Source organism: Oncorhynchus masou, chromosome 8 (genome assembly GCF_036934945.1).
Source record: "Oncorhynchus masou masou isolate Uvic2021 chromosome 8, UVic_Omas_1.1, whole genome shotgun sequence".
In the NCBI taxonomy this organism is placed as follows: domain Eukaryota; kingdom Metazoa; phylum Chordata; class Actinopteri; order Salmoniformes; family Salmonidae; genus Oncorhynchus; species Oncorhynchus masou.
In genome coordinates, this window is record NC_088219.1 from 8,392,838 (window position 1) to 8,410,689 (window position 17,852).

Here is a 17,852-nt window from a genome sequence, read left to right on the forward strand (position 1 = left end):
CTAGTGGTTAGAGTGTAGGGATGGTAGGTAGCCTAGTGGTTAGAGCTTTGGGATGGCAGGTAGCCTAGTGGTTAGAGTGTAGGGAAGGTAGGTAGCCTAGTGGTTAGAGTGTAGGGATGGCAGGTAGCCTAGTGGTTAGAGACAGTTAGCCTAGTTGTTAGAGTGTAGGGATGGTAGGTAGCCTCGTGGTTAGAGCGTGGGGATGGTAGGTAGCCTAGTGGTTAGAGTGTAGGGATGGTAGGTAGCCTAGTGGTTAGAGCGTAGGGATGGTAGGTAGCCTCATGGTTAGAGCGTAGGGATGGTAGGTAGCCTAGTGGTTAGAGTGTAGGGATGGTAGGTAGCCTAGTGGTTAGAGTGTAGGGATGGTAGGTAGCCTCGTGGTTAGAGCGTAGGGATGGCAGGTAGCCTAGTGGTTAGAGCATAGGGATGGTAGGTAGCCTAGTGGTTAGAGTGTAGGGATGGTAGGTAGCCTAGTGGTTAGAGCGTAGGGATGGTAGGTAGCCAAGTGGTTAGAGTGTAGGGATGGCAGGTAGCCTAGTGGTTAGAGCGTAGGGATGGCAGGAAGCCTAGCAGTTAGAGCGTAGGGATGGCAGGTAGCCTAGTGCTTAGAGACAGGTAGCCTAGTGGTTAGAGCGTAGGGATGGTTGGTAGCCTAGTGGTTAGAATGTAGGGATGGTAGGTAGCCTAGTGCTTAGAGACAGGTAGCCTAGTGGTTAGAGCGTAGGGATGGTAGGTAGCCTCGTGGTTAGAGCGAAGGGATGGCAGGTAGCCTAGTGGTTAGAGCATAGGGATGGTAGGTAGCCTAGTGGTTAGAGTGTAGGGATGGTAGGTAGCCTAGTGGTTAGAGTGTAGGGATGGTAGGTAGCCTCATGGTTAGAGCGTAGGGATGGTAGGTAGCCTAGTGGTAAGAGTGTAGGGATGGCAGGTAGCCTAGTGGTTAGAGACAGGTAGCCTAGTGTTTAGAGTGTAGGGATGGTAGGTAGCCTAGTGGTTAGAGTGTAGGGATGGTAGGTAGCCTAGTGGTTATTGTGTAGGGATGGCAGGTAGCCTAGTGGTTAGAGACAAGTAGCCTAGTGGTTAGAGTGTAGGGATGGCAGGTAGCCTAGTGGTTAGAGTGTAGGGATGGTAGGTAGCCTAGTGGTTAGAGCGTAGGGATGGTAGGTAGCCTAGTGGTTAGAGACAGGTAGCCTAGTGGTTAGAGACAGGTAGCCTAGTGTTTAGAGTGTAGGGATGGTAGGTAGCCTAGTGGTTAGAGTGTAGGGATGGTAGGTAGCCTAGTGGTTAGAGTGTAGGGATGGTAGGTAGCCTCGTGGTTAGAGCGTAGGGATGGCAGGTAGCCTAGTGGTTAGAGCATAGGGATGGTAGGTAGCCTAGTGGTTAGAGTGTAGGGATGGTAGGTAGCCTAGTGGTTAGAGCTTTGGGATGGTAGGTAGCCAAGTGGTTAGAGTGTAGGGATGGCAGGTAGCCTAGTGGTTAGAGCGTAGGGATGGCAGGAAGCCTAGCAGTTAGAGCGTAGGGATGGCAGGTAGCCTAGTGCTTAGAGACAGGTAGCCTAGTGGTTAGAGCGTAGGGATGGTTGGTAGCCTAGTGGTTAGAATGTAGGGATGGTAGGTAGCCTAGTGCTTAGAGACAGGTAGCCTAGTGGTTAGAGCGTAGGGATGGTAGGTAGCCTCGTGGTTAGAGCGAAGGGATGGCAGGTAGCCTAGTGGTTAGAGCATAGGGATGGTAGGTAGCCTAGTGGTTAGAGTGTAGGGATGGTAGGTAGCCTAGTGGTTAGAGTGTAGGGATGGTAGGTAGCCTCATGGTTAGAGCGTAGGGATGGTAGGTAGCCTAGTGGTAAGAGTGTAGGGATGGCAGGTAGCCTAGTGGTTAGAGACAGGTAGCTTAGTGGTTAGAGTGTAGGGATGGTAGGTAGCCTAGTGGTTAGAGTGTAGGGATGGTAGGTAGCCTAGTGGTTAGAGTGTAGGGATGGTAGGTAGCCTAGTGGTTATTGTGTAGGGATGGCAGGTAGCCTAGTGGTTAGAGACAGGTAGCCTAGTGGTTAGAGTGTAGGGATGGCAGGTAGCCTAGTGGTTAGAGTGTAGGGATGGTAGGTAGCCTAGTGGTTAGAGCGTAGGGATGGTAGGTAGCCTAGTGGTTAGAGACAGGTAGCCTAGTGGTTAGAGACAGGTAGCCTAGTGTTTAGAGTGTAGGGATGGTAGGTAGCCTAGTGGTTAGAGTGTAGGGATGGTAGGTAGCCTAGTGGTTATTTTGTAGGGATGGCAGGTAGCCTAGTGGTTAGAGACAGGTAGCCTAGTGGTTAGAGTGTAGGGATGGCAGGTAGCCTAGTGGTTAGAGTGTAGGGATGGTAGGTAGCCTAGTGGTTAGAGCGTAGGGATGGTAGGTAGCCTAGTGGTTAGAGACAGGTAGCCTAGTGGTTAGAGCGTAGGGATGGTTGGTAGCCTAGTGGTTAGAATGTAGGGATGGTAGGTAGCCTAGAGCTTAGAGACAGGTAGCCTAGTGGTTAGAGTGTAGGGATGGCAGGTAGCCTAGTGGTTAGAGACAGGTAGCCTAGAGGTTAGAGCGTAGGGATGGTTGGTAGCCTAGTGGTTAGAATGTAGGGATGGTAGGTAGCCTAGAGCTTAGAGTGTGGAGATGGTAGGTAGCCTAGAGGTTAGAGTGTAGGGATGGTTGGTAGCCTCGTGGTTAGAGTGTAGGGATGGTAGGTTGCCTAGTGGTTAGAGTGTGGAGATGGTAGGTAGCCTAGTGGTTAGAGTGTAGGGATGGCAGGTAGCCTAGTGTTTAGAGTGTAGGGATGGTAGGTAGTCCAGTGGTTAGAGCGTAGGGATGGTAGGTAGCCTAGTGGTTAGAGTGTAGGGATGGAAGGTAGCCTAGTGGTTAGAGTGTAGGGATGGTAGGTAGTCCAGTGGTTAGAGTGTAGGGATGGTAGGTAGCCTAGAGCTTAGAGACAAGTAGCCTAGTGGTTAGAGTGTAGGGATGGTAGGTAGTCCAGTGGTTAGAGCGTAGGGATGGTAGGTAGCCTAGTGGTTAGAGTGTAGGGATGGTAGGTAGCCTAGTGGTTAGAGTGTAGGGATGGTAGGTCACCTAGTGTTTTTTTTTTTTTAAACTTTATTTAACTGGGCAAGTCAGTTAAGAACAAATTCTTATTTTCAATGACGGCCTAGGAACAATGGGTTAACTGCCTGTCCAGGGGCAGAACGACAGATTTTGTACCTTGTCAGCTCGGGGATTTGAACTTGCAACCTTTCGGTTAATAGTCCAATGCTCTAACCACTAGGCTACACTGCCGTTAGAGTGTAGGGATGTTAGGTAGCCAAGTGGTTAGAGTGTAGGGATGGCAGGTAGCCTAGTGGTTAGAGCGTAGGGATGGCAGGAAGCCTAGTGGTTAGAGCGTAGGGATGGCAGGTAGCCTATTGCTTAGAAACAGGTAGCCTAGTGGTTAGAGCGTAGGGATGGTTGGTAGCCTAGTGGTTAGAATGTAGCGATGGTAGGTAGCCTAGTGGTTAGAGCGTAGGGATGGCAGGTAGACTAGTGGTTAGAGCGTAGGGATGGTAGGTAGCCTAGTGTTTAGAGTGTAGGGATGGTAGGTAGCCTAGTGTTTAGAGTGTAGGGATGGCAGGTAGCCTAGTGGTTAGAGTTTTAGGGACGGTAGGTAGCCTTGTGGTTAGAGCGTAGGGATGGCAGGTGGGGCTTGTTTCAAACATTCTAGGTTTGTTAAAGTTTTATAAAATAATATTCTTCCCATCTCTCTCTCTCTCTCCCCCTAGTTTCTAGCTTTCTAGGTCCGTTAAAATAAAGATGAAAAAAATTACAAAAATTCTCCCTCTCCCCCATCTCTCTCTCTACACCTCCCTCTCCCCCCATCTCTCTCTCTACACCTCCCTCTCCCCCATCTCTCTCTCTACACCTCCCTCTCCCCCCATCTCTCTCTCTACACTTCCCTCTCCCCCATCTCTCTCTCTACACCTCCCTCTCCCCCATCTCTCTCTCTACACCTCCCTCTCCCCCATCTCTCTCTACACTTCCCCTCCCCCAATCTCTCTCTCTACACTTCCCTCTCCCCCCATCTCTCTCTCTACACCTCCCTCTCCCCCCATCTCTCTCTACACCTCCCTCTCCCCCATCTCTCTCTCTACACCTCCCTCTCCCCCATCTCTCTCTACACCTCCCTCTCCCCCTATATTTGTCATTACCATGTAGGCCTGTTGTAGAGGAATGTGTTGTATGCAGCAGCAGCATCAACATGTTACAGCAGGCAGCTTGTGTCCCTGGAGGGTCCTCTGCTTTACTAGTCTAATCTGCATTCATACGTGGCTCTACTAGGAGGGTCTTCTGCTTTACCAGCCTAATCTGCATTCATACGTGGCTCTACTAGGAGGGTCTTCTGCTTTACTAGTCTAATCTGCATTGATACGTGGCTCTACTAGGAGGGTCTTCTGCTTTACCAGCCTAATCTGCATTCATACGTGGCTCTACTAGGAGGGTCTTCTGCTTTACCAGCCTAATCTGCATTCATACGTGGCTCTAATAGGAGGGTCTTCTGCTTTACTAGTCTAATCTGCATTCATACGTGGCTCTACTAGGAGGGTCCTCTGCTTTACCAGCCTAATCTGCATTCATACGTGGCTCTACTAGGAGGGTCTTCTGCTTTACTAGTCTAATCTGCATTCATACGTGGCTCTACTAGGAGGGTCTTCTGCTTTACTAGTCTAATCTGCATTCATACGTGGCTCTACTAGGAGGGTCTTCTGATTTACCAGTCTAATCTGCATTCATACGTGGCTCTACTAGGAGTGACAGAATGAGAGAGAGAAAGAGAGCGATTGTGCAATGTGATCTCTCCCTATAGGGCTGACATGCTATATGATTTGACAGTGTGGGGATTTATTGTACACCTTGCCATGAGGCAAAAGTGATAACTAAGTGCCTCGGGAAACAAAACCTTGATATTTTGGATCCATGGCCAGGAAACTCCCCAGACCTTAATTCCATTGAGATCTTGTGTTCAATCCTCAAGAGGTGGGTGGACAAACAAAACCCCACAAATTCTGACAAACTCTAAGCATGGATTATGCAAGAATGGGCAGCCATCAGTCAGGATGTGGCCCAGAATATAATTGACAGCATGCCAGGGTGGAATGCAGAGGTCTTGAAAAAGAGCAACACTGCAAATATAACTTCATGTAATTGCCAATAAAAGACTTTGACACTTATGAAATGCTCATAATTATACTTCAGTATTCCATAGTAACATCTGACAAAAATATCTAAAGACACTGAAGCAGTGTCACGATAGCTAGGAGTGGTGGGTGTGGAGTCCAGCGCAGAGAGCAATGTTCTAAATGAGAATTTATTTATTCCAAATATGGGTCAAGCCAAAAACAACAGGCACAAATGACCACAAAAACAAGAACGAAAAAAACAAACACATAGGAATAAAACACAAACATTCACTGACAGAAAAATAAACAAGCCCGTACAAAAGCAGGTGGGCCCTGAAGGCTTAAATAGCCCTGAAATAACAGCAGACGAGAAACAGTGGAAAACAATCAAGACAAAACAAACAGAAAAGGGAAAAGGAAGGCAGCTAGTAGACCGGTGACGACGAGCACCGAGCACCGCCCGAACAGGAAGAGGAGCCACCTTCAGTGGCAGCTAGTAGACCGGTGACGACGACCGCTGAGCACCGCCCGAACAGGAAGAGGAGCCACCTTCAGTGGCAGCTAGTAGACCGGGTGACGACGACCGCTGAGCACCGCCCGAACAGGAAGAGGAGCCACCTTCGCAGCTGAGCACCGCCCGAACAGGAAGAGGAGCCACCTTCAGTGGCAGCTAGTAGACCGGTGACGACGACTGCTGAGCACCGCCCGAACAGGAAGAGGAGCCACCTTCAGTGGCAGCTAGTAGACCGGCCACCTTCAGTGGCAGCTAGTAGACCGGTGAGCACCGCCCGAACAGGAAGAGGAGCCACCTTCAGTGGCAGCTAGTAGACCGGTGAGCAGCACCGCCCGAACAGGAAGAGGAGCCACCTTCAGTGGCAGCTAGTAGACCAGGTGACGACGACCACTGAGCACCTCCCGAACAGGAAGAGGAGCCACCTTCAGTGGCAGCTAGTAGACCGGTGACGACGACCGCTGAGCACCGCCCGAACAGGAAGAGGAGCCACCTTCAGTGGCAGCTAGTAGACCGGTGACGACGAGCGCCGAGCGCCGCCCGAACAGGAAGAGGAGCCACCTTCAGTGGCAGCTAGTAGACCGGTGACGACGAGCCCCGAGCGCCGCCCGAACAGGAAGAGGAGACACCTTCAGTGGCAGCTAGTAGACCAGTGACGACGACCGCCGAGCGCCACCCGAACAGGAAGAGGAGCCATCTTCAGTGGCAGCTAGTAGACCGGTGACGACGAGCGCCGAGCACCGCCCGAACAGGAAGAGGAGCCACCTTCAGTGGCAGCTAGTAGACCGGTGACGACGACCGCTGAGCACCGCCCGAACAGGAAGAGGAGCCACCTTCAGTGGCAGCTAGTAGACCGGTGACGACGAGCGCCGAGCACCGCCCGAACAGGAAGAGGAGCCACCTTCAGTGGCAGCTAGTAGACCGGTGACGACGAGCGCCGAGCACCGCCCGAACAGGAAGAGGAGCCACCTTCAGTGGCAGCTAGTAGACCGGTGACGACGACCGCTGAGCGCCGCCCGAACAGGAAGAGGAGACACCTTCAGTGGCAGCTAGTAGACCGGTGACGACGACCGCTGAGCACCGCCCGAACAGGAAGAGGAGCCACCTTCAGTGGCAGCTAGTAGACCGGTGACGACGACCGCCGAGCGCCGCCCGAACAGGAAGAGGAGCCACCTTCAGTGGCAGCTAGTAGACGGGTGACGACGAGCGCCGAGCGCCGCCCGAACAGGAAGAGGAGCCACCTTCAGTGGCAGCTAGTAGACCGGTGACGACGAGCGCCGAGCGCCGCCCGAACAGGAAGAGGAGCCACCTTCAGTGGCAGCTAGTAGACCGGGTGACGACGAGCGCCGAGCGCCGCCCGAACAGGAAGAGGAGCCATCTTCGGTTGAAGTCGTGACAATCAGCAGATTTGTGAAAATGAATATTTGTGTCTCAAAACTTTTTGTCACGACTGTATACCTTACGGTGACATGCTTACTTATACAAGCCCTTAACCAACAGCGCAGTTCAAGAAGAGTTAAGAAAATATTTAGCAAATAATCTAAAGTAAAAAATAATAAAAAAGTAACACAATAACATAACAATAACGAGGCTATATACAGGGGGTACCGATACTGGGTCAGTGTGGAGGCTATATGCAGGGGGTACCGATACTGGGTCAGTGTGGAGGCTATATGCAGGGGGTACCGATACTGGGTCAGTGTGCGGGGGTACAGGTTAGTTGAGGTAATTTGTATATGTAGGTAGGGGTGAAGTGACTATGCATAGATAATATACAACAGGGGTGGTGTAATAGTCTGGTTGCTATTTGATTAATTGTTCAGCAGTCTTATGGCTTGAGGGTAGAAGCTGTTAAGGAACCTTTTGGTCCTAGACTTGGCGCTCCGGTATCGCTTGCCGTAAGGCTGACTGTAAGGCACTAGTTGTCATACCAGGTGGTGATGCAACCGGTCAGGATGCTCTCGATGGTGCAGCTGTAGAACTTTTTGAGGGTCTGGGGACCGATGACAAATCTTTTCAGTCTCCTGAGGGGGAAAAGGTGTTGTCGTGCTCCTCTTCAAGACTGTCTTGGTGTGTTTGGACCGTGTTATTTTGTTGGTGGTGTGGACATCAAGGAACTTGAAACTCTCAAACCCACTCCACTACAGCCCTGTTGATGTTTATAGGGGCTCTGTTCGGCAAGCCTTTATCTGTAGTCCACGATCAGCTCCTTAGTCTTGCTCACATTGAGGGAGAGGTTGTTGTCCTGGCACCACACTGTCAGGTCTCTGACCTCCTCCCTGTAGGCTGTCTCATCATTGTCGGGGTTCAGACCACTGTTGTGTCGTCAGCACACTTAATGATGGTGTTGGCCACGCAGTCGTGGGTGAACAGGGAGTACAGGAGGGGACTAAGTACCCACCCCTGAGGGGCCCCAGTGCTGAGCATCAGTAGTAGTTTTCAAGCCCTGCCACATCTGACGAGCATCAGAGCCGGTGTCAATCTTAATCCTCTATTGACGCTTTGCTTCTTTGATGGTTCATCTGAGTGCATAGCGGGATTTTCTTATTGGCGTCCAGATCATTGTCCCACTCCTGAAAGTGTCAGTTCTAGCCTTTAGCTCGATGCAGATGTTGCCTGTAATCGATGGCTTCTGGTTGGGATATGTGCGTACGGTCACTATGGGGACGATGTCGTCGATGCACTCATTGATGAAGCCGATGAGTGAGGTGGTATACTCCTCAATGCCATTGGATGAATCCCGTAACATATTCCAGTCTGTGCTAGCTAAACAGTCCTGCTCGTAGCATCCGTGCCATCTGACCACTTCCGTATTGAGCGAGTCACTGGTACTTCCTGCTTTAATTTTAGATTGTTAGCAGGAATCTGGAGGATAGAATTATGGTCAGATTTGCCAAATGGAGGGCGGGGGAGAGCTCTGTATGGATCTCTATGGCTGGAGTAAAAGTGGTTTAGAATTGTTTTTCCTCTGGTTGCACACGTGACATGATGGTAAAAATTATTTAAGTTTGCCTGAATTAAAGTCCCCGGCCACTAGGTGCGCTGCTTCTGGGTGAGAATTTTCTTGTTTGCTTATGGCCTTATAAAGTTGGTTTAGTGCGGTCTTAGTGCCAGCGTTTGTCTGTGGTGGTAAATAGATGGCTAGGAATAATATAGATGAGATCTCTCTTGGTAGATAGTGTGGTCTACAACTTATCATAAGGTACTCTACCTCAGGTGAGTAATACCTCGAGACTTCTTTAGTATTAGACATCGTTCACCAGCTGTTATTGACAAGAAGACACACACCCCCACCCCTCGTTTTACCAGACGTAGCTTCTCTGTTATACAGGTACTTGGACAATCCCGCCAGCTCTATATTATCCTTGTTGTCGTTCAGCCATGACTCGGTGAAACACGAGATATTACAATTCTTAATGTCCTGTTGATAGAATAATCATAATCGTAAGTCATCCATTTTATTTTCAATTCAATTGATTGCATGTTAGCAAGTAGAATTGATGGCAATGGGTTTTCTTTATCTTTACTATTTTCTACTGTCACGTGTGCTCCCTCTCCCTAGATTACCAGGCTGCTCGTTATGGCGCACACCTGCCACCATCGTTACACACACCTGCGCGTCTTCAGCCTCACCTGGACTTCATATGGACTTAATATGTCACTCCCTATTGGTTCTTTCCCCAGGCGTTATTGTTTCTGTTCCTGTGTCAGTTCTGTGTGTTGTTCATGTTTCTTCTTTTTGTATTATGTTGTGTGTATTTATTAAAACACTCCCTGAACTTGCTTCCCGACTCTCAGCGCACATCGTTGCACCTACGTTCTAGAATAATAGTATCATAACTATGAAATAACACATGGAGTCATGTAGTAACCAAAAAGTGTTAAACAAATCAAAATATATTTTTGATTCTTCAGAGTAGCAATCCTTTACCTTGATGACAGCTTTGCACACTCTTGGCATTCTCTCAACCAGCTTTACCTGGAATGATTTTCCAACAGTCTTGAAGGAGTTCCCAAATATGTTGAGCTCTTTTGGCTGCTTTTCCTTCACTCTGCGGTCCAACTCATTCCAAACCATCTCAATTGGGTTGAGGTTGGGTGATTGTGGAGGCCAGGTCATCTGATGCAGCACTCCATCACTCTCCTTCTTGGAGAGTGGCACAGTGGTCTAAGACACTGCATCTCAGTGCTAGAGGAGTCACTACAGACACCCTGGTTCGAATCCAGGCTATCACAACTGACCGTGATTGGGAGTCCCATAGGACGGCACACATTTGACCCAGCGTCTTCCAGGTTTGGCCGGTGTAAGCCGTCATTTTGTAAATAAGAAAAGGTTGAATAAGAAAAGGTTTAAAAAAACACAGCCTGGAGGTGTGTTGGGTCATCAAGCAGTCTCCTCTGAACAGTTGATGATGAGATGTCTGTTACTTGAAATCTGAGAAGCATTTATTTGGGCTGCATCCACAGAACAACTCTCTCTGACTATAGTGTGACCCTCGGAGAGAGTGAAGGTAATGAGAGCTATGAAGGGGCCATGGAGGGCGAGGAGCAGGATCTTGCTAGGTCATTGCTAGGTCATGTGGAATTTGACTGGGAGCCAGTGAATGTGGTGAAGAGTGGGGGTTCCCAGGGTTCGGTGTGTGTGTTGACCCTGGCAGTGGAGTCCTGGACGTACTGGAGTCTATCCAGGACTTTACCGGACCCCGTTGCAGTAGTCCAGATGTGAAGTCACAAAAGCGTTTGAGAGTATCTCTGCTACCGGGTCCGTGAGGGATGGTTGGAGTCAGGAGATGTTACGGAGGTAACATCTCCATTTCCTGTAGTCCATGATCCTTTGTGTTGCTCACGTTGAGGGAGAGACTGTTGTCTTGACACCACACTGCCAGGTCTCTGACCTCCTCCCTATAGCCTGTCTCATTGTCGTCGGTGATCAGTCCTACCAAACTTAATGTTGGTGTTGGAGTCATGCTTGGTCACGCGGTCGTGGATGGACAGGAAGTACCCGGAGTGGGCTGAGAACGCACCCGTTCCGGGCCCCTGTGTTGAGGGTCAGCGTGGCGAATGTGTTGTTGCCTACCCTCACCAGGTACATTTAGGAGTCTCTTATGAGACGTAGGAGGTAAGGTGAATGGAGTATGATAAAAGAGTGTGTGATGATACTTTTTATCAGACCTTTTTACAAACAATATCGCATAAGATGTTGCCAGAAAAAAAAAAAAACTTTAAATGGATTGTGTAAATTCCAGAATCCAGACCGTGGAACTGTAATTTCCCCCAACATTCCAGACATTTCTTTGGAGCTCAGATCAGACGGGGATGAACGTTCCGCTCCATGTTCCTGTTCTCCAGAAGCTCTGGAACACTGAGGGTTCTGTGATCGATGGCTGCTTCACACTGTGTACAGTAGTGGTATGTGAGCTAAATATGTTCACTGTGTGTGTGTGTGTGTGTGTGTGTGCACGTGTGTGTGTGTGTGTGTGTGTGTGTGTGTGTGTGTGTGTGTGTGCGTGCGTGTGTGTGTCCATGGTGGTAGGTAGGCTAGTGGTTAAGAGCGTCTGCTAAGTAACTCAAATGTAAATGTCCAAGTAAAATGTCTGTCTGTCAGTCTGTACAGTATATGTACAGTAGGTGGTGGTCCTGGCTTGTCCTGGGCCAGTCCTGGCTGGTCCTGACTAGTCCTGGTCTGGTACTGGGATGGTCCTGGCTGGTCCTGACTAGTCCTGGTCTGGTACTGGGATGGTCCTGGCTGGTCTTGGCTGGTCCTGGGATGGTCCTGGCTGGTCTTGGCTGGTCCTGACTAGTCCTGGGCTGGTCCTGGGATGGTCCTGGCTGGTCTTGGCTGGTCCTGGGATGGTCCTGGCTGGTCTTGGCTGGTCCTGGGATGGTCCTGGCTGGTCTTGGCTGGTCCTGACTAGTCCTGGGCTGGTCCTGGGATGGTCCTGGCTGGTCTTGGCTGGTCCTGGGATGGTCCTGGCTGATCCATGTGTCTGATTTCTCATGAACTGCAATGCATCTTTAAACTGTCATTTATATAAATCAAATCAAACTTTATTTGTCACATGCTCTGAATACAACAAGTGTAGCCTTTACCGTGAAATGTTTACTTACAAGCCCATAACCAACTGTGCAGTTCAAAAAGAGTTAAGAAAATATTTACAAAATAAACTAAAGTAAAACATTATATAAAGTAACACAATAACATTACAATAACAAGGCTATATACAGGGGGTACCGGTACTGAGTCAGTGTGGAGGCTATATACAGGGGGTACCAGTACTGAGTCAGTGTGGAGGCTATATACAGGGGGTACCGGTACTGAGTCAGTGTGGAGGCTATATACAGGGGGTACCGGTGCTGAGTCAGTGTGGAGGCTATATACAGGGGGTACCGGTACTGAGTCAGTGTGGAGGCTATATACAGGGGGTACCGGTACTGAGTCAGTGTGGAGGCTATATACAGGGGGTACCGGTACTGAGTCAGTGTGGAGGCTATATACAGGGGGTACCGGTGCTGAGTCAGTGTGGAGGCTATATACAGGGGGTACCGGTACTGAGTCAGTGTGGAGGCTATATACAGGGGGTACCGGTACTGAGTCAGTGTGGAGGCTATATACAGGGGGTACCGGTGCTGAGTCAGTGTGGAGGCTATATACAGGGGGTACCGGTACTGAGTCAGTGTGGAGGCTATATACAGGGGGTACCGGTACTGAGTCAGTGTGGAGGCTATATACAGGGGGTACCGGTACTGAGTCAGTGTGGAGGCTATATACAGGGGGTACCGGTACTGAGTCAGTGTGGAGGCTATATACAGGGGGTACCGGTACTGAGTCAGTGTGGAGGCTATATACAGGGGGTACCGGTACTGAGTCAATGTGGAGGCTATATACAGGGGGTACCGGTACTGAGTCAGTGTGGAGGCTATATACAGGGGGTACCGGTACTGAGTCAGTGTGGAGGCTATATACAGGGGGTACCGGTACTGAGTCAGTGTGGAGGCTATATACAGGGGGTACCGGTACTGAGTCAATGTGGAGGCTATATACAGGGCCTGTTCGGCCCACCTTTTCCTGTAGTCCATGATCAGCTCTTTAGTCTTGCTCACATTGAGGGAGAGGTTCTTGTCCTGGCACCACTGCCAGTTCTCTGACCTCCTCCCTACAGGCTGTCTCATCGTTGTCGGTGATCAGGCCTACCACTTTTGTGTCATCAGCAAACTTAATGATGGTGTTGGAGTCATGTTTGGCCACGCAGTCATGGGTGAACAGGGAATACAGGAGGGGACTAAGTACACACCACTGAGGGGCCCCAGTGCTGAGGATCTGCGTGGCAAGACATGTTGTTGCCTACCCTTACCATCTGGGGACGGCCCATCAGGAAATCCAGGATCCAGTTGCAGAGGGAGGTGTTTAGTCCTTAGGTCCTTAGCTTAGTGATGAGATTAGTGGGCAATATGGTGTTGAAAGCTGAGCTGTAATCAAGGAACAGCATTCTCACATAAGTGTTAATTTTTTCCAGTTGAGAAAGGGCAGTGAGGAGTGCAATAGAGATTACGTCATCTGTGGATCTGTGGATAGTGTATCCGGGAGGATGCTGTTGATGTGGGCCATGACCAGTCTTTCAACGCACGTCATGGCTACCGACGTGAGTGTGACGGGGCGGTAACCATTTAGTCTGGTTACCTTCGCTTCCTTGGGCACAGGGACTATGGTGGTCCGCTTGAAACATGTAGGTATTACAGACTCGGTCAGGGAGAGGTTGAAAATGTCAGTGAAGACACTTGACAGATGGTCCTCGCATGCTTTGGCTTTCTGAATGTTGACCTGTTTAAAGGTCTTGCTCACATCGGCTACAGAGAGAGTTATCACATAGTCATCCAGAACAGCTGGTTCTGCTCTCGTGCATGGTTCAGTGTTGCTTGCCTCAAAGCGAGCATAAATGGCATTTAGCTCATCTGGTAGGCTCGCGTCACTGGGCAGCTCACGTCTGGGTTTCCCTTTGTAGTCCGTAATAGTTTTCAAGCCACATCTGACGAGCGTCAGAGCCGGTGTCTCGGACTCGATCTTAATCCTGTATTGACGATTTGCTTGTTTGTTTGTTGTCTTCAGATGCAGATGTTGCAATGTAATCCACGGCTTCTGGTTGGGAAATGTCGGGGAAGATGTCGTCGATGCACTCATTGATGAAGCCGATGACTGAGGTGGTAAACTCCTCAATGTCAATGGATGAATCCTGGAACATATACCAGTCTGTGCTAGCAAAACAGTCCTGTAGCTTAGCATCTGCGTCATCTGACCAATTCCGTGTTGAGCGAGTCACTGGTGCTACATGCTTTAGTTTTTGCTTCTAAGCATCAGGAGGCTAGAATTATGGTCAGATTTGCCAAATGGAGGGCAAGGGAGAGCTCTGTATGGATCTCTGTGGGTGGAGTAAAGGTGGTCTAGATTTTTTTTCCCTCTGGTTGCACATGTGACATGCTGGTAAAAATTTGGTAAAACTGATTTAAGTTTGCCTGCATTAAAGTCCCCGGCCATTAGGAGTGCCGCATCTGGGTGAGCATTTTCTTGTTTGCTTATGGCCTTATAGAGTTGGTTGAGAGTGGTCTTAGTGCCAGCTTCACTCTGTGGTGGTAAATAGATGGCTACGAATAATATAGATGAGACCTCTCTTGGTAGATAGTGTGGTCTACAACTTATCATAAGGTACTCTACCTCAGGTGAGTAATACCTCGAGACTTCTTTAATATTAGACATCGTTCACCAGCTGTTATTGACAAATAGACACACATCCCCACCCTCGTTTTACCAGACGTAGCTTCTCTGTTCTACAGGTGCTTGGACAATCCCGCCAGCTCTATATTATCCTTGTCGTCGTTCAGACACGAATCATTGAAACATAAGATATAACAGTTCTTAATGTCCCATTGGTAGGTTAATCGTATGTCAGGGTTTACCAGAATTGGACCCAGAAGCAGACCAGGACAAGGAGAGTAGGAAGAAGGTGAGTATTTATTTACAAGTGAATGTGAATGGGTAGATATATCCAGGTGGCGTAGTGGGCAGCGGTGGTGAGTTGATGGGAGTAAATAGGTGGATCCAATGGGGTAGCGGAATTCTCCGACGACCAGGCGGGAATGGGGTAAATGATCCGAGTGAGTAACTGAAGACAGAACAAACGGAGGTAAGTTTAAGGCAAGCAATACGTAAATAAAAAAAAAAACAACAAAACAAATTCTATCCAACTTGAGGCTGATACTATGGCACGACATACTGTTCATGGCTAACGATCCGGCAGGGAATGGATGTCAGGTCAGAGCTTTTGAAGGGGAGAGGTGATGATCAGGACAGGTGTGCAGATTACTGATGGGATACAGGTGCGGGTGAACATCGATCTCCCAACAAGCTAATTCGCCCGGCAACCAGACAGGGTGCGTTCCAGGACACCGGAAACACACTCCAGGACAGAAACACAGGCAAACACAGACTCAGGAAGCGGGATTCGTGACATCGTAATCATAGGTCATCAATTTTATTTTCCAACGATTGCATGTTAGCAAGTAGAATTGATGGCAGTGGGAGTTTACTCGCTCGCCTACGGATTCTCAAAATGCAGCCCGATCTGCATCCTCTTTTTCCGTCCTCAAACAACTCAAAAGAACCAACAAAATAACACAAAAGATGGCAGATCATATTCTGTTGCAGAGAAAATACGTTTAGATAGAACGATAGAGATGGGTGAGGGAGGGAGGAAAAAAGCATGACTTCATACTTCTCTGTGGAATGTGTGTTTAATGAAGCTTGTCATTCTACAGCCTAACCATAACCCTGTCTTTACTTTAAGAAGCTGACTGAACAGATTCTGCTGATAGGAAGAGACGCTTAGGGAGAGAGAGGGAGAGAGAGAGAGCGAGAGGAGGTGGAGGAGGAGGGAGAGATAGAGTGAGGTAAAAAGTGACTTCATTCTTCTCTGAGGAATGTATGTTTAAGGTGAAAGAATCCATAGCCTGAAGTGAAGTTATATTTATAAGGGAGCAAGGGGGGTGATGTACCTCTCACTCTTTCTCTCCCTCTCTCCCTCTCATACACACATTCCACTCCACACCTGCACAGATGTTGCCTACTCCTCATTACCTGTCTGTCAAACCAGTCCTCTCCTTCTCCTCCTCACGGTTTAATGAGGTAGTAAAGGAAGAAGACTGATCATTCTGTCCTTAACACCGAACACCCCTCTCTCTCTCTCTCTCTCTCTCTCTCCTTCCTCTCCCCTCCTCTCTCTCCCATCCTCTCGTTCTCCCTCTCACAGTCCCTCCTCATTCTCCCCTCTCTCTCTCTCTTGAAGGTAAACCCCTCTCCCCTATCTCCCCATCTCAGCCTTATGACATGCAAACACATGTTGTTCTCTGCTGGGTTTTCTTCTGTCGGCTGAAGGGACCAGTGGCAGTATCACAGGGCTCATAGTGGACACTGGGATGGTATGGACCTGCCTTACCAAGGATAATACAGCTGCACCTACTCTCCTCGGGACTGTAAATCCACTGGAATTCTCTCTTCTTGTTGTCTCTCTCTTCAGCTGGGGTCTAGGGCTGGGGTCTGGGTTCTGGAGTCTGGGGTCTGGGGGCTGGGTTCTGGAGTCTGGGTTCTGGGGTCTGGGTTCTGGGGTCTGGGTTCTGGGTTCTGGGGTCTGGGTTCTGGGGTCTGGGTTTTGGAGTCTGGGGTCTGGGGTCTGGACAGTTCATCTTTCAGTCCTTAACAACCTCTCCTGCACAGTCTCAGATACAGGTAAGAAAATACTACAGATTAATTTGATTAATTCTCTGTCATGTTCTCTCTGTCTCTCTCTCTCTCTCTCTCTCTCTCTCTGTCTCTCTCTCTCTCTCTCTGTGCCTCTCTGTCTCTCTCTCTCTCTTTGTCTCTCTCTCTCTTTCTGTCTCTCTCTCTCTTTCTCTCTCTGTGCCTCTCTGTCTCTCTGTCTCTCCCTCTCTCTCCCTCTCTCTCTGTGCCTCTCTGTCTCTCTCCCTCTCTCTCTGTGCCTCTCTCTCTGTGCCTCTCTCTCTCTCTCCCTCTCTCTCTGTGCCTCTCTCTCTCTCTCACTCTCTCTCTGTGCCTCTCTGTTTCTCTCTCTCTTTCTCTCTCTCTCTCTCTCTCTCTCTCTCTCTCTCTCTCTCTCTCTCTCTCTGTGCCTCTGTCTCGTGCTTTTCTTATGATATCCTACAGAACATTGTTTCAGTAAAAAGGTAAGCCAGCAGGTATTATTAGCATAGACGTGTGTTATAGATGGGATCAATTCCAACTAAAATTCAAGTCAATGTAGGAAATTAGGCATCAGTTGTTGATCCACCACCACATTATTTGAAAACGACAAGGACAAAACATGCACAACTACTCAGCCTATGCTGAAACCGGGTCAGGGAACACAAATATCGGGAATAGCCACCAAGGAAAAGTAGACTTAAACAGGCATTGACAAGGTTACCCCTCCCGGTGTGGAGCTGAGAGAACATGTAGGCTGTAGCATGACTTCCCTGTTTGGAGACAGTTTAAAGTTTAGAGTTTAAAGGTACGTTGCTGTGGGGGGGTTTCAAGCTGTTGATGGGGTTAGAGAGGTCTTTGAATAATGAATGTAATTCTTTGTGTTTTTTGAAGCAGGTCATAAATCAATTCAGTTTTGTGCAGAATTCTCAGCGCTGAACCTCGAGCGTCAGAAACTGATCCAGACTTGAAACAGATGTGATGTTTCGTCTCGATCAAATCTGGAGAATCAGATTTAAATGGCAAATTTAAATGTAACTGATTTTTCTACTTATTCTGCCCCCCCCCCCTCCCCATTCTCAACTATTCTTGAGGAAAATTACCCACTTTATTTTTGTTCAAATGAATAACAAATGTTTTAGTCTGTGTTCAGTTTCAAGTCATGTCGCTGTTGACCTATAGGACTAAACAGAATATTGAACTGTTCCCTGTGCAGATAACAAGGCCTTTACAGCCCATTTAGGAAACATTGACCAGAACTGACCACTGAGGCTTCATGATAGGATCTCCAACCAGTTACCATGGCGATGTGTGAAAGACCAGTAGACACTCTTCCAGTCAGTCATCAACCCCCTCACAGACACGGCCAGACTCTGGACACAGTGACCGTTCTACTGGAGGATATACAGGGTCACCGTGAGGTTGAAGGTCAGGG

General features: G+C 48.9%; 1 protein-coding gene across 1 annotated transcript in view; it reads left to right on the forward strand.

The window, feature by feature from the left end:
- The first annotated feature begins 17,675 nt into the window (after window positions 1-17,675).
- LOC135543723 (stAR-related lipid transfer protein 13-like) overlaps window positions 17,676-17,852 on the forward strand; it is a 147,173-nt gene continuing 146,996 nt past the window's right edge. Inside the window, exon 1 of the mRNA XM_064971085.1 lies at window positions 17,676-17,852. This exon is cut by the window's right edge and continues 943 nt beyond it. Coding sequence (XP_064827157.1) covers window positions 17,719-17,852 — 134 coding nt within the window. The 5' untranslated portion in view covers window positions 17,676-17,718.